We start from the raw sequence: 13,763 nt of genomic DNA on the forward strand, positions 1-13,763 counted from the left end.
GCTTTTTTTTTTTTTTTTTTTTGAGACGGAGTCTCCGCCTCCCGGGTTCACGCCATTCTCCTGCCTCAGCCTCCCGAGTAGCTGGGGCTACAAACACCCGCCACCTCACCCAGCTAGTTTTTTGTATTTTTTAGTAGAGACGGGGTTTCACCATGTTAGCCAGGATGGTCTCGATCTCCTGACCTCGTGATCCGCCTGTCTCAGCCTCCCAAAGTGCTGGGATTACAGGCTTGAGCCACCGCGCCCGGCCCCTTTTTTTTTTTTTTTTTGGGGGGCTCACTGCAACCTCCACCTCCCAGGTTCAAGTGGTTCTCCTGCCTCAGTCTCCCAAGTGGCTGGGATTACCGGCCTGTGCCACCCGACCCAGCTAATTTTTGTATTTTTAGTAGAGACAGTGTTTCACCATGTTGGCCAGGCTGGTCTCGAACTCCTGACCTCAGGTGATCCACCTGCCTCGGCCTCCCAAAGTGCTGGGATTACAGGTGTGAGCCACCATGCCCAACCTTGTTCTTTATAATCTATTTGGGTCATGTTTTTTCTGACTATCCAATTACTATGAGCACATACAGTGATAACTCAAATACGACAGAAACAGTAGCAGAGGCTGGGCACCCTGTGGCTCACGCCTGTAATCCCAGTACTTTTGGGAGGCCGAAGTGGGCAAATCACCTGAGGTCAGGAGTTCGAGACCAGCCTGGACAACATGGTGAAACCCCGTCTCTACTAAAAATAAAAAAATTAGCAAGGCATTGTGGCACACTCCTGTGATCCCAGCTACTTAGGAGGCTGAAGCAGGAGAATTGCTTGAATTCAGGAGGCGGAGGTTGCTGTGAGCTGAGATTTCACCATTGTACCATAGTCTGGGCTACAGAGCGAAACTCCATCTCAAAAAAAAAAGAAACAGTAGCAGAGAATTTTAGTTCCTGAGGAGGGGCCCTTCCCTCAGCATGTTTTCTCTGTTATTTTGCCCTTGTCTTCTTACTCAAATAGAGCCACATCATTTTGCCACTTGGTTTTTTGTTTTGTTTTTGTTTTTGATTTTGTTTTTGAGATGGAGTCTGGCTCTGTCGCCCAGGCTGGAGTGCAGTGGTGCGATCTTGGCTCACTGCAAACTCCGCCTTCCAGGTTCATGCCATTCTCCTGCCTCAGCCTCCCTAGTAGCTGAGACTACAGGCGCCCACCACCACACCCAGCTAATTTTTTGTATTTTTAGTAAAGGTGGTGTTTCACCGTGTTAGCCAGGATGGTCTCGATCTCCTGACCTCGTGATCTGCCCGCCTTGGCCTCCCAAAGTGCTGGGATTACAGATATGAGCCACTGGGCCCGGCCGCCACTTGTTTTTTTTTGTTTTTGTTTTTTTGTTTTTTATTTTCGGTTCTCGTTACTTAGCAACATATCTTGGGCAAATTTCCAACATCATTAAAATCATGGTAGGAAACAATTTCTGCTTAAACCAAGATGATAACAGATTATCGTTAGAGACAGATTTAGGAACTTTAAACACAGCTGTTTAGTTTCAGTTTCTCGTTGTCTTAAGAGCAGAGCTTTTGCTCTTTTTAAAATAATTTCTCTGCCTCACCCTCCCAACTCCTCACCCCCAGATTCCAGACCAGGCCCTGTCCTGTTCACGTTCTTCCATTCTGAGCTCAGCAGGCCTCTGCCAGGCACCCCTTTCTCTTATAAGCAGAGCCTCACTATAGAAAATCAATGGTTTTTGGTCAGGCGCAGTGGCTCACACCTGTAATCCCAGCAGTTTGGGAGGCCGAGGCAGGCGGATCACCTGAGGTCAGGAGTTCAAGACCAGCCTGGCCACCATGGCAGAACCCCGTCTCTACTAAAAATACAAAAACTAGCCAGGCATGGTGGCAGGTGCCTGTAGTCCTGGCTACTCGGGAGGCTGAGGCAGGGAGAATTACTTGAACCTGGGAGGTGGAGGTTGCAGTGAGCCAAGATCACACCACTGCACTCCAGCCTGGGCGATAGAGTGAGACTTCCATTTCCAAAAAAATAAAAATAAAAGAAAGGGTTTTCTTTGGTGTGTGTCAGCAGGACATGAAGTTCATCCTCTCCTCATTGAAGCCTTCTGAATTATTATCAGCTGTGCCTGGTAATACTGGCTTGGCAGAAAGAAAACTGACCCGGGGTGGAGGGGCAGAACTAGACTCGACTCTTCTAGCTCGGGTCCACCTTTAACCAAGAGTCTCTTACTGGCCTGAGCCTGGTTTTCCTTCCTGTAAAATGGGGTGGGGGTGTAAGAAGCTTCGATTTAGGGGAATCACTAAGGTGCCTTGAGTTTGTTCGTTTTCTAAGGGATATTCTGAAAGATATTTTTGCACCCTTTCCTCAGTTACAGAGAACTTCTTGCCCTGGATACCTTTTGGACTTATGTGCACTTGTTAATTAGTAGCATCAAGATGCTTTGTAACTGTGCTTTGGTTTTTTCATCTGAGCACTTACCCAATGCTTTACCCAGTAGGTATAATTAACTTCATTTTATAGGCAGGTGTCTGGGACAGATGTCACAGTCACCCTCAGAGTCTGGACCACCCAGTGGCAGCATGACTGGCAGCTTTCAGAAACAAATGTTATGTTTGCAGCTGTCCGTCAGTTATTTAAAATTACAGTCTCTTATTTGCACTGTTGACAGCAAAGCAAGGACTTGCTTTAAGTCTGTGTGGGCTCGGGATGTCCTGTGTTTTGTTTCCACCCCTTTCAGATAATGCTAAAGGAACCTCGCCTCCCTTCATGTATTCATTCAAAACCCTTGAGTTGCAGTGTACACTGGCCTCTCCTGCAGGAATGCACACAGTAAGAGGACTAGACCTGTCTGCACACTATTTCAGCCACAGGAGTTGGGTGCCAAGCGGAGGTTTGGATGAGGTGCTGCGAGCCCTGAGAGCCCTGGGGTTTGCAGCAGAGGGCGAGCTTGTCAGAGGCTGCTTCTCAGGGAGGTGGCATCTGGAGAGAACTGGAACTCCCCCAGCAAACATGGACAGGAAAGGAATTCGAGCAGAAAGAGAAGCACATGCATGCACCATGGAGGAACAGGGCTGGGACTGGGTTGTCAGGGCCAGTGCACCTGCAGCAGGGACAAGGGCAGGGTGGCACATGGGTCGGAGATGACCAAGGCCCCACCCTGCCAGGGGACCCCTCAGATCCTGCTTACCAATCTGTCAGATGTTACCTAACTTTGGATTGAATTGGAATTTTCAGAAAGTTGCCGTAGTAAAGTGCAGTTATCATTTGACTGATTTGGACTCTCACACATGCATTTTTTTTTTTTTTTTTGACAGGCCACAATTGCTGGTTTGGAAGGATCCGGTGATATTGTGTCTGTTTCGTGCACAGAAAATGAAATATTTTTCTTGAAAGGAGATAGGAACATTATAAGAATTTCAAGCAGGCCTGAAGGATTAACATCAATAGGTTTGTATTTATTATAAAATGTACCGTGTGTATGATGGGAAGTACTATACTCTGTTGTTTGTAATCGCAGTTAATAATTGATCAGACTTACCATTGAGCCAGGCATGGTGGCTCACACCTGTAATCCCAGCACTTTGGGAGGCCGAGGTGGGTGAATCACTTAAGCTCAGGAGTTCAAGACCAGCCTGGGCAATATGGTGAAACCCTGTCTACCAAAAATACAAAAAACTAGCCAGGTGGGGTGGCGTGTGCCTGTGGTCCCAGCTACTCGGTAGGCTGAGGTGGGAGGATCACTTGAGCCTGGGAGGCGAATGTTGCTGTGAGCTAAGATCATACCACTGCACTCCAGCCTGGGTGACAGAGTGAGACTCCGTCTCAAAAACAAAACCAAAAACTTACCATGATTTTGCTAAACTATTGCAACTTTATTTGAACATGGAGGATTTGGAGGGTTTCCTCTGATTCTTTTTTTTTTTTTTTTGAGACGGAGTTTTACTCTTCTTGCCCAGGCTGGAGTGTAATGGCGCGATCTTGGCTCACCACAACCTCTGCCTCCCAGTTTCAAGCTATTCTCCTGCCTCAGCCTCCTGAGTAGCTGGGATTACAGGCATGCACCACTATGCCAGACTAATTTTGTGTTTTTAGTAGAGACAGTGTTTCTCCATGTTGGTCAGGCAGGTCTTGAACTCCTGACCTCAGGTAATCCGCCCACCTCAGCCTCCCAAAGTACTGGGATTACAGGAGTGAGCCACCGCGCCCGGCCACTCCTCTGATTGTTAAAAATAGTGTTTACACTACATTTCTTGAAAGTCACCTACTTTAGGGCTTACATCAGATAGTCTCACATTTAGTGGAGTTGCTTTCATGGTTGTGGAAGAAGGGGAGATTGAGAAAGGAGGAAGGAAAAATCAGAAACCACTTTACTGATCCCTGATCTCCTTCTGAGACAGTATATGGGATTAATGCTCCAAAAGACATAGATTTGCATGAGGTTTTAGAAGATTTAAATCCGTTATCTGGGACATACTGTTTACCCTTAACTCAGTTCTTCCTTGTAGGATTGATTTTTCTCTGTGCTTTTGACACTTTTTGGTAATTCATACAAGCCCAAATTTTAATGAGCAAAGAATCCTAATATGTGTCCTCGTGCGGACATCCACTCACTTTATATATTTGGGTTCCTCAGGGAACTTGTTCCTAATGGTGGCAGCAACAGCCATGTGGGCCCCATCACCCTCCTCCTCACTGCCATTACCTCTGAAGTCAGAGAGGGCAAATTGGGATGAATATTCCAAAACATAATTTGTATAAGAAGCGAATAAGCTCCGACTCTTGAGTTTATGAGCCCCTCAGACAGTGTCATCAGAGGGATAGTATGGCTTTCAGGAAGGGTGGTGACTTGGAGCCACCAGGCTAAGCTCTGGACCTCTGCTGCCCATAGAGCTTTCTGCAGTGATGAAGATGCTCTCATCTGCCCTGTCTGGTAGGCAGTCACTGTCCATGGGTGGCTGCTGAGTACTTGCAATATGGCAAATGCAGCTGAGGGATGAATTTTACATTTTGTTTAATTTTTTTTTTGAAACGGAGTCTTGCTCTGTCCACCAGGCTGGAGTGCAGTGTGGCGCAATCTCTGCTTACTGCAACCTCCACCTCCTGGGTTCAAGCGATTCTCCTGCCTCAGCCTCCTGAGTAGCTGGTATTACAGGTGCGCACCACCACACCAGGCTAATTTTTTGTATTTTAGTAGAAATGGGGTTTCACCATGCACCATGTTGCCCAGGCTGGTCTCGAACTCCTGAGCTCAGGCAGTCCTCCCACCTTAGCCTCCCGAAGTGATGGGATTACAGGCATGAGCCACCGTGCCCAGCTTAAGTGGTGCCCGCCACCACGCCCAGCTATTTTTTTTGTATTTTTAGTAGAGATGGGGTTTCACCATGTTAGCCAGGATGGTCTCGATCTCCTGACCTTGTGATCTGCCGACTCGGCCTCCCAAAGTGCTGGGATTACAGGCATGAGCCACTGAGCCCGGCCCAATTTTGATCAATTTGAGTTTCAATAGTTACAAGTAGCTGGTGGCTGCCTGTTGGACAGGGCAGCTCTAGGCAAGATCCGCCATTAACTTATGTAATCTTCGACAAGTCTCTTCAGAGGAGAGTCCTGCCCCCCCAGTCTCCAGCGTACACTCCATTGCCTACAGTCTCCCCCTAACACATGCCCTCAATAGAATGTGGGTGCTTCAAGGGCAAGAATTCCTATATCTCATGGAGTGCCATGTCCCAGCAGCTAGCCCTATGTCTGGCACACAGAGGATCCCTGATAAAGAGAGGATGGCGAAGGGATCAAAGTGGGCTGTGGTCTTGTGTTGAGGGTACTGTAGCTGGAACTGCTCTGGCCTGATGCCGTGTGGTGTCGTGTTGCAGGAAGGATGAGTGCACTGCAGTAGTAAGCTCACTGGCCCTTGGTCTCGGGGACAGGGGACAGGGACTCACATGCCTGCTCTCACTCTGCTGTCTACTTGCCTTGATGCTGTGTGGTAATGGACTTCTCTGTCTTGAGTTTGTTCTAATGGAAAATTACCTTTACCTCTTTCAGAAAATTTAATTACAGCTACACATATATTTTCAAGTGCCCTTTGAGTAATCTTAAAGTATATTCAAGGTATAGTATAACTAAGCTGTTTTGTTATACACAGGCATCTCTCATGTATAAATACTTTGTAAATTAAAGTGAGAAATGCTGTATTCTTAGTATTTTTTCACTTTTTTTTTGTTTTTTTTTGAGACAGGTTTCACTCCGTCATGCAGGCTGGAGTACAGTGGCATGATCTCAGCTCACTCCAACCTCCACGTCCCAGGCTCAAATGATTCTCCCACCTCAGCCTCCCAAGTGGCTGGAACTACAGGCATGCATCACCACACCCTGCTAATTTTTTGTATTGCGGTAGAGATGGGTTTTCGCCATGTTGCCCAGGCTGGTCTTGAACTCCTGAGCTCAAGTGATCTCCCCACCTCAGCCTCCCAAAGTGCTGAGATTATAGGTGTGAGCCCCCACTCCTAACCTTTCCTTACTATTGAGTTGCTTTAAAAAGACAGCTATGGCAAATTATTTTACTGATTTTAATATATGAGCTTCTTGAAGAACAAAAACTATTTCTGAGACTCATTTGTGTGATTCTTTTAGTTTTGCTGGTTTCTATGAATTTAGAATCTTTCAGTTCTTTAGCCGGCTGGCGCCTATGTGACAACTGGTATTTAGGGCTAGCAAACCTGGATAAGTGCACATCAGCTCTCTCTTGGATCACTAGTGGTAAAACCAGACTCTTCTTTCTTAGTGAGAGATGGTCTGGAGATATCTGGATGCTCAGAACGAGTCCACGTGCAGCAAGCAGAGAAGTTACCAGGGGCCACAGTTTCTGAGACGAGGCTCAGAGGCTCTTCTGTGGCTAGCTCCGTGGCCAGTGAGCCAAGAAGCAGGAGCAGCTCGCTCAACTCCACCGACAGCAGCTCCGGGCTCCTGCCCCCTGGGCTCCAGGCCGCCCCTGAGCTGGGCAAAGGCAACCAGCCCCCCTCACAGAGATTCAACGCCATCAGCTCAGAGGACTTTGAGCAGGAGCTTGTCGTGAAGCCTATCAAAGTGAAAAGGAAGAAGAAGAAGAAGAAGACAGGTACCCTCTGTAGCTGGCATACACCCACCTGGGGTGACAGGCTTTCCCAATTCTCTGGGAATCCCACTGCTCACTGAGTGAGCACTGGCCCATTCATCCAAAAGAGAACACCTACATTTCTTCCCCAAAGGAGTTTTACTACAAAATACTTCACATTAACGGAAAATACACACACACACATACACACACACACACACACACACAAAGGTCTAAATGATGACAGACCACCTGTGTACGCACCACCCTGCTTAAAGGGTCTCGGTTTTGTACTTTTCAATGTTTATTTATTATTATTTTATTTATTTAGTTATTTATTTTGACGACAGTTTCGCTCATCGCCCAGGCTGGAGTGCAATGGCACGATCTCGGCTCACCGCAACTTTGCCTCTCACGTTCAAGCAGTTCTCCTGCCTCAGCCTCCTGAGTAGCTGGGATTACAGGTGTGCACCACCATGCCCAGCGAGTTTTGTATTTTTAGTAGAGACGGGGTTTATCCATCTTGGTCAGGCTGGTCTCGAACTCCCAACCTCAGGTGATCCACCCGCCTCAGCCTCTCAAAGCACTAGGATTACAGGCGTGAGCCACTGTGCCTGGCGTACTTTTCGATATTTACATTAAAATGTCGGGGCTGGGCGCAGTGGCTCACACCTGTAATCCCAACACTTTGGGAGGCCCATACGGGCGGATCACGAGGTCAAGAGATCGGGACCATCCTGGCCAACATGGTGAAACCCTGTCTCTACTGAAAACACACAATTAGCTGGGTGTGGTGGCGCGTGCCTGTAATCCCAGCCACTCGGGAGGCTGAGGCAGGAGAATCACTTGAACCCGGGAGGCAGAGGATGCAGTGAGCCGAGATCGTGCCACTGCACTCCAGCCTGGCAAGAGCGAGACTCTGTCTCAAAAAAAAAAAAAAAAACGGTTGGTTTATCCATGTATACCATTGATTAAACCAGAGATTCTGTGAGCCTGGGTGGAAAGTATTGGAAACCGGAAGATCTATGCTGGTAAATACATGGGACATTTTATGTTTAGTGTTGAATATGCTACCAAATACGGGATTTAACATTGAATTTTTTTCTTTTTTTTTTCCAACTTTTAAATACAGGGGGTCCATGCGCAGGTTTGTTACATGGGTATATAGCAGCCAGGTAGTGAGCGCAGTATGCAGTAGGTGGTTTTTGACCCATGCCTCCTCCTCTGCCACTCTGGTGGTTCACAGTGTCTGTCCTTCCCATGTTTATGTCCGTACCTGCTCAATGTTTGGCTCCCGCTTACAAGTCAGAACATGCAGTTGATTTTCTGTTCCTGCATTAATTTGGTTAGGATTATGGCCTGCAGTTTCATCCATGTTGCTGTAAAGGACAAGATTTCATTCTTTATTTTTATTTATTTATTTATTTATTTATTGAAGACAGAGTTTCACTGTTGTCGCCCAGGCTAGAGTGCAGTGGCGCGATCTCGACTCACTGCAACCTCCGCCTCCCAGGTTCAAGCAATTCTCTTGCCTCAGCCTCCCGAGTAGCTGTAGAGGTTTACCATGTTGGCCAGGCTGGTCTTGAACTCCTGACCTCAGGTGGCCCACCCGCCTCGGCCTCCCAAAGTGCTCAGATGGCTCACAAGCGAGAGCCACCGTGCCCAGCCTGGATGTCATTCTTTGTTATGGCTGTGTAACACTGAATTTTTTAAACCTTTTACTCCTTGGTTTCTGTTAATCCTCTCTAGCTAAGATGACTGCAGCACTGAAGGAAATTTTATTAGATTTCTAAGCATTTTAATAATTATAAGGAATTGGTTTGTGACCCAGGTGAACATCTCAGTTTGTCCCCTGGTTTTTCTTTTTTTGTTGTTTTTGAGACAGAGTCTCGTTCTGTCACCCAGGCTGGAGTGCAGTGATGCAATCTCGGCTCACTGCAAGCTCCGCCTCCCGGGTTCACACCATTCTCCTGCCTCAGCCTCCCGAGTAGCTGGGACTACAGGTGCCCACCACCGTGCCTGGCTAATTTTTTGTATTTTTAGTAGAGAGGGGATTTCACTGTGTTAGCCAGGGTGGTCTCGATCTCCTGACATTGTGATCCACCAACCTCGGCCTCCCAAAGTGCTGAGATTACAGGCATGAGCCACTGTGCCCGGCCTGTCCCCTGGTTTTTCTTAGCTGGCATTTCTTGAGCGAGGCCTCAAATCCATGGGTTCTTTCAGTACTTGCATGCATAGAAAGCATCTCTTTGTTGGGATTATTTGTACTTAAGAGGTTTATTCTTCATTCACTAAATAAATGTTTATTTAAAATATTTTTTCTTGAGCCAAAAATATGTGTGCGAATTAGTCTCTTACTAATCATATAGAACCGTGCCTTATTTTGAATGTTCTTATTCTGAATTAGAAGGTGGAAGCAGGAGCACCTGTCACAGCTCCCTGGAATCTACACCCTGCTCCGAATTTCCTGGGGACAGTCCCCAGTCGTTGAACACAGATTTGCTGTCAATGACCTCAAGTGTCCTGGGCAGTAGCATGGATCAGTTAAGTGCAGAGTCTCCAGACCTGGAAAGCGGCTTCAGTGGTGAAGTGAACGGTGTCCCACAGGAAAATACTGACCCCGAAATGTTTAATGTCCTGGAGGTGCCAGGATCTGCGCCTGATTCTCTGGATGTGGAAGATGACATTAGAACTGAAATGCCACACTGTCACCATGCATATGGGCAGGAGCTGCTCAATGGAGTGAGGAAAGATGTGAGAGGCAGTGATGTCACGGGACTCGAAGTTGAACCTTGTCCTGCAGACGATGGACCACATAGCACACAGATACCCTTCCAAGAACAGGACAGCTCTCCTGGGGTGCAGAATGGGGAAGATGTCCAACCCATTGGCCCCCAAAGCAGTTTTTGTGAAGCGCCCCTCCTGAACTCACTCACCGTGCCTTCCAGCCTCAGCTTGGCCCCAAGTGCTGGGCAGTGGCTACCTGGGACCAGAGCTGATGAAGGCAGCCCCGTGGAGCCCAGCCAAGAGCAGGACGTCCTAACCAGCATGGAGGCCTCTGGCCACCTCAGCACAAATCTCTGGCATGTTGACACTGATGATGACACAGGTCAGAAAGAAACGCCCTTTTCTGAACGTGACTTGGGGAGTGTGGGAGGACAGTTGACTCCGGTCTCTGCCTTGGCGGCCAGCACTCCCAAGGCCTGGCTTGAGCAGCCTCCACGGGATCAGGCATTGACGTCCAGCGATGAGGAGGACATCTATGCCCACGGGCTTCCTTCTTCATCCTCAGAGGCAAGTGTGACAGAGCTCGGACCTAGTCGCTCCCAGCAGGACCTGAGCCGGCTGGGTGCAGATGATGCCGGCCTGCTCAAGCCAGATCAGGTATGTGGGTTCAGGTGGTGGAAACATAGCTAAGGCTTCTTTCTTGAGGGGAATAATTGGCAAGACTGATTATTTTCCTTCTCATGGAAAGAAATCTATTCCTACTGCAAAATCTATAGGCCAACTCTGTTTTCAAGTCTGGGTTTCGGGGGATTCCAGCACAGGGACTATGATGGCTTGAACTACTTCTGACCTGTTCTCCCCTGCTCAGTAACCTGCCTCCCCAACCGAGGTAGCGTCTTGCTGTTTCCTCTGACCCCACAAGTGCAAGCTGGCATAGGCACTTACTGTTAGCCATCATAGGGCAGGGCTGAATTGGCCTGGGGCCATCTCAGAAAAACAGTGGGTAGAGGACGGTCCACCCGTGGCGTAGAGAAAGCTCTGAGCAGTTTGGAGGCAGGGACTCTCCTGTCCTCCTCCTCAGACCCCTCCAAGGAACCATCTGCAAGAGCATGAGGCCATTTCCAGAACTGCTGTCTCCTCAACCTCCAAACAGTGGCTCCAAGGCTCTCCTGCAAGCTGTGCAGGAACAGTTTGGAGTAACCAGTCTTTGTAGGTCCACCCAGCACATGTAACTAGGAGATGACTTTTAACTATCCTTGAGCATTTTATATTAAAAGTGATTTTTTTTAAAGTGCCTGCTTCCCTTAGCAACTAATTACTACTAGATATATTTGTTTCAAAACTAACTGTGTATTGTCGTGTCTCCTACTAACTGGTGATGTGAGGTATGAATTATGGCTGTGCACTCACAGCCACATGTGCTTTCCACAGTGTACACTGGATTCTGTCAGTGCTAGCAGTGTGACGCGCGGTCAGTGCTCACCATGTGCAGGTATCCTGCGAAGCACTTTACAGGTTTAACTCTTTTACTTCTCTACACACGAACTATAAAATAGGCACTGTCCTTGTCCCCATTTTACAGAGGAGAAAGTTGAAGCACAGAACAGCTGGACAGCTCGCACAAGGTCACATAGCGAGTGAAGGGCGGGCCCCAGGACCCCCTTGCTCACCCCGTGTGCTGTCATGCCTCAGAAGTGAGACGTGCTGTTTACTTGTTTTGAGACAAAATGCCATAAGGCTGGCTTTTTATTTATTTAGTTTTTTGAGACAGGGTCTCACTGTGTCACCCAGCATGGAGCACAGTGGCATAATCATGGCTCATTGCCGCCTCAACCTCCCCAGGTTCCAGTGATCCACCTGCTTCAGCTTCCTGAATCGCTGGGACTACCGGCACATGCCACCACGCCCAGCTAATTTTTGTGTTTTTTTGTAGAGAAGGGGTTTTGACATATTGCCCAAGCTGGTCTCCAATTCCTGAGCTCAAGCAATCTGCCTGCCTCGGCCTCCCAAAGTGCTGGGATTACAGGCGTGAGCTGCTGTGCCCGGCCAAGGGTGGCCTTTTATTCAGTCATCTGGTATTTATCTTTTCAACCCAGTGGTTCTTGAGTGGCCTTGACTGTCAGCCTCTGTGATTGTGCTGGGGACCACAGTGCACATGGCACTAGTTGTGGATTCCATCTTCCTGAGCCTCAGAGTCTTGAGGGGGAGCCAGGTATATGTTCACATCCTTGCAGTTGAGTGGGACTCAGATGAGGGTACTGAGCAAAGGGCAGGGCTGTGGGAAGTGCAAGCAGCATGGCCCCCTGATGTCTGGGCAGTAGCCAGGCAGACTGTCGGTGGGGTGGGGAATTGGAATTCTAGACTAGAAATTTAGGAAAGCCCTTACTTAGGTGACAGGGGTCCTGGCCCTTTGAGCCCCCAACCCTCTAACTTCCTCCCTTCCTCATCCTACTCCAGGTAGCTGGAAAGCCAAGAAATTTTATGTTGTGTTTTTATTTGGAGGTTGGGGGTAGAAGTAAGGCTTGCCATGGTGAGCAGGGCTGGATTGAGAAGAGTTGGGCACCATTTTCTTTGAAGTAGTTAACTTCTATGTGAGTATCTGTACAGATACATTTATTTTCTTTGCCTTTATTGAAAGTGTTAAAGTACAAAGACTTCATTTAGCTTTGATTTTTAAAAGAATTCTAGTAAGGTCAGGCACGGTGGCTCATGCCTGTAATCCCAGCACTTTGGAAAGCCAAGGTGGGTGAATTACCTGAGGTCAGGAGTTTGAGACCAGCCTGGCCAATATGGCAAAACCCCATCTCTACTAAAAATGCAAAAATTAGCTGGGTGTGGTGGCGGACACCTGTAATCCCAAGTACTCGGGAGGCTGAGGCAGGAGAATTGCAAATCGCTTGAACCCAGGAGGCGGAGGTTGCAGTGAGCCGAGATTATGCCCCTGTACTCCAGCCTGGGCAACAAAGCCAGAGTCTGTCTCAAAAAAGAAAACAAAGAAAATATGGTGGAAAAAAAAGACAGTGGTAGTGCCATATATCCAGTGCATCTGTAATAATTCGACTACCGAAAATTTACTTGCATCCAAATGTAGAAGAACCTGGCTCTTTGTGTAAGGTGAGGTGTGCCTGCAGAACAAAAGCAGCTCCTTCATGATGTGGTGCTGTAAGCGTTACACTTGCAGAGGCATTAGAACAGGAGGAAATGTCATCCAGGGACGCCAGGGAGTCTTTGTAGGGAGACAGCAGCACGCGTCTCAGAACGTTTGTAGTAGAGGGGTGTCCAAAGGTAGTAGGGGTTGGGGGGAGGGTTGACCTGGCTTCTTGCTGATCTTTTTTTACTATCTCGTGTTAATGATATCCTTTCGCCTTTCTTACTGACAACAGTAAGCCGAGTGTGGCTGTGTCCTCTGCCACAGAACTCACTGGCTCTGCCCTTGTTAGTTTGCAGAAAGCTGGATGGGCTACTCGGGTCCCGGCTATGGCATCCTCAGCTTGGTGGTATCGGAGAAGTATATCTGGTGCCTGGACTACAAAGGCGGCCTGTTCTGCAGTGCGCTGCCGGGCGCCGGGCTGCGCTGGCAGAAGTTTGAAGATGCTGTCCAGCAGGTGGCAGTCTCACCCTCAGGTTCGCCTCCCTGCTCCCTGCTCCTGCTCCCTGTTTCTGCTCCCTGCTCCTGCTCCCCGCCCCCGGGGGCAGACATCTTAGCACAGGGCTCCCCTGCAGCAGCTCTGGGCTCAGGCTGCGGTGCGTTCACCAGGTTTGCCTCTTCTGGAACGTTTAAGGGGGTTTTCTCCAAAGAACGTGAATTGCTTCATTGGATGTCAATTCATAGTGTAAATGGTGTTCAGTTTGAGTTTTTGTTTTCTTTATTAATTGCAATGGTAACCCCGATCATATTTTTGTAAACTAAACAAAAAGTTTGAAATTTGAGGGACTTTTTTAGGGATATTAATATACTAACTGTTTATAA

General features: G+C 48.1%; 1 protein-coding gene across 1 annotated transcript in view; it reads left to right on the forward strand.

Annotated features, from left to right (window-relative positions):
* Window positions 1–13,763, forward strand: part of TECPR2 (tectonin beta-propeller repeat containing 2) — a 133,513-nt gene that overhangs the window by 60,557 nt on the left and 59,193 nt on the right. Inside the window, exons 7-10 of the mRNA XM_025391381.1 lie at window positions 3,294–3,426; window positions 6,758–7,090; window positions 9,474–10,450; window positions 13,234–13,417. Coding sequence (XP_025247166.1) covers window positions 3,294–3,426; window positions 6,758–7,090; window positions 9,474–10,450; window positions 13,234–13,417 — 1,627 coding nt within the window. The remainder of the gene's footprint in view (window positions 1–3,293; window positions 3,427–6,757; window positions 7,091–9,473; window positions 10,451–13,233; window positions 13,418–13,763) is intronic.

This window comes from Theropithecus gelada, chromosome 7b (genome assembly GCF_003255815.1).
Source record: "Theropithecus gelada isolate Dixy chromosome 7b, Tgel_1.0, whole genome shotgun sequence".
In the NCBI taxonomy this organism is placed as follows: domain Eukaryota; kingdom Metazoa; phylum Chordata; class Mammalia; order Primates; family Cercopithecidae; genus Theropithecus; species Theropithecus gelada.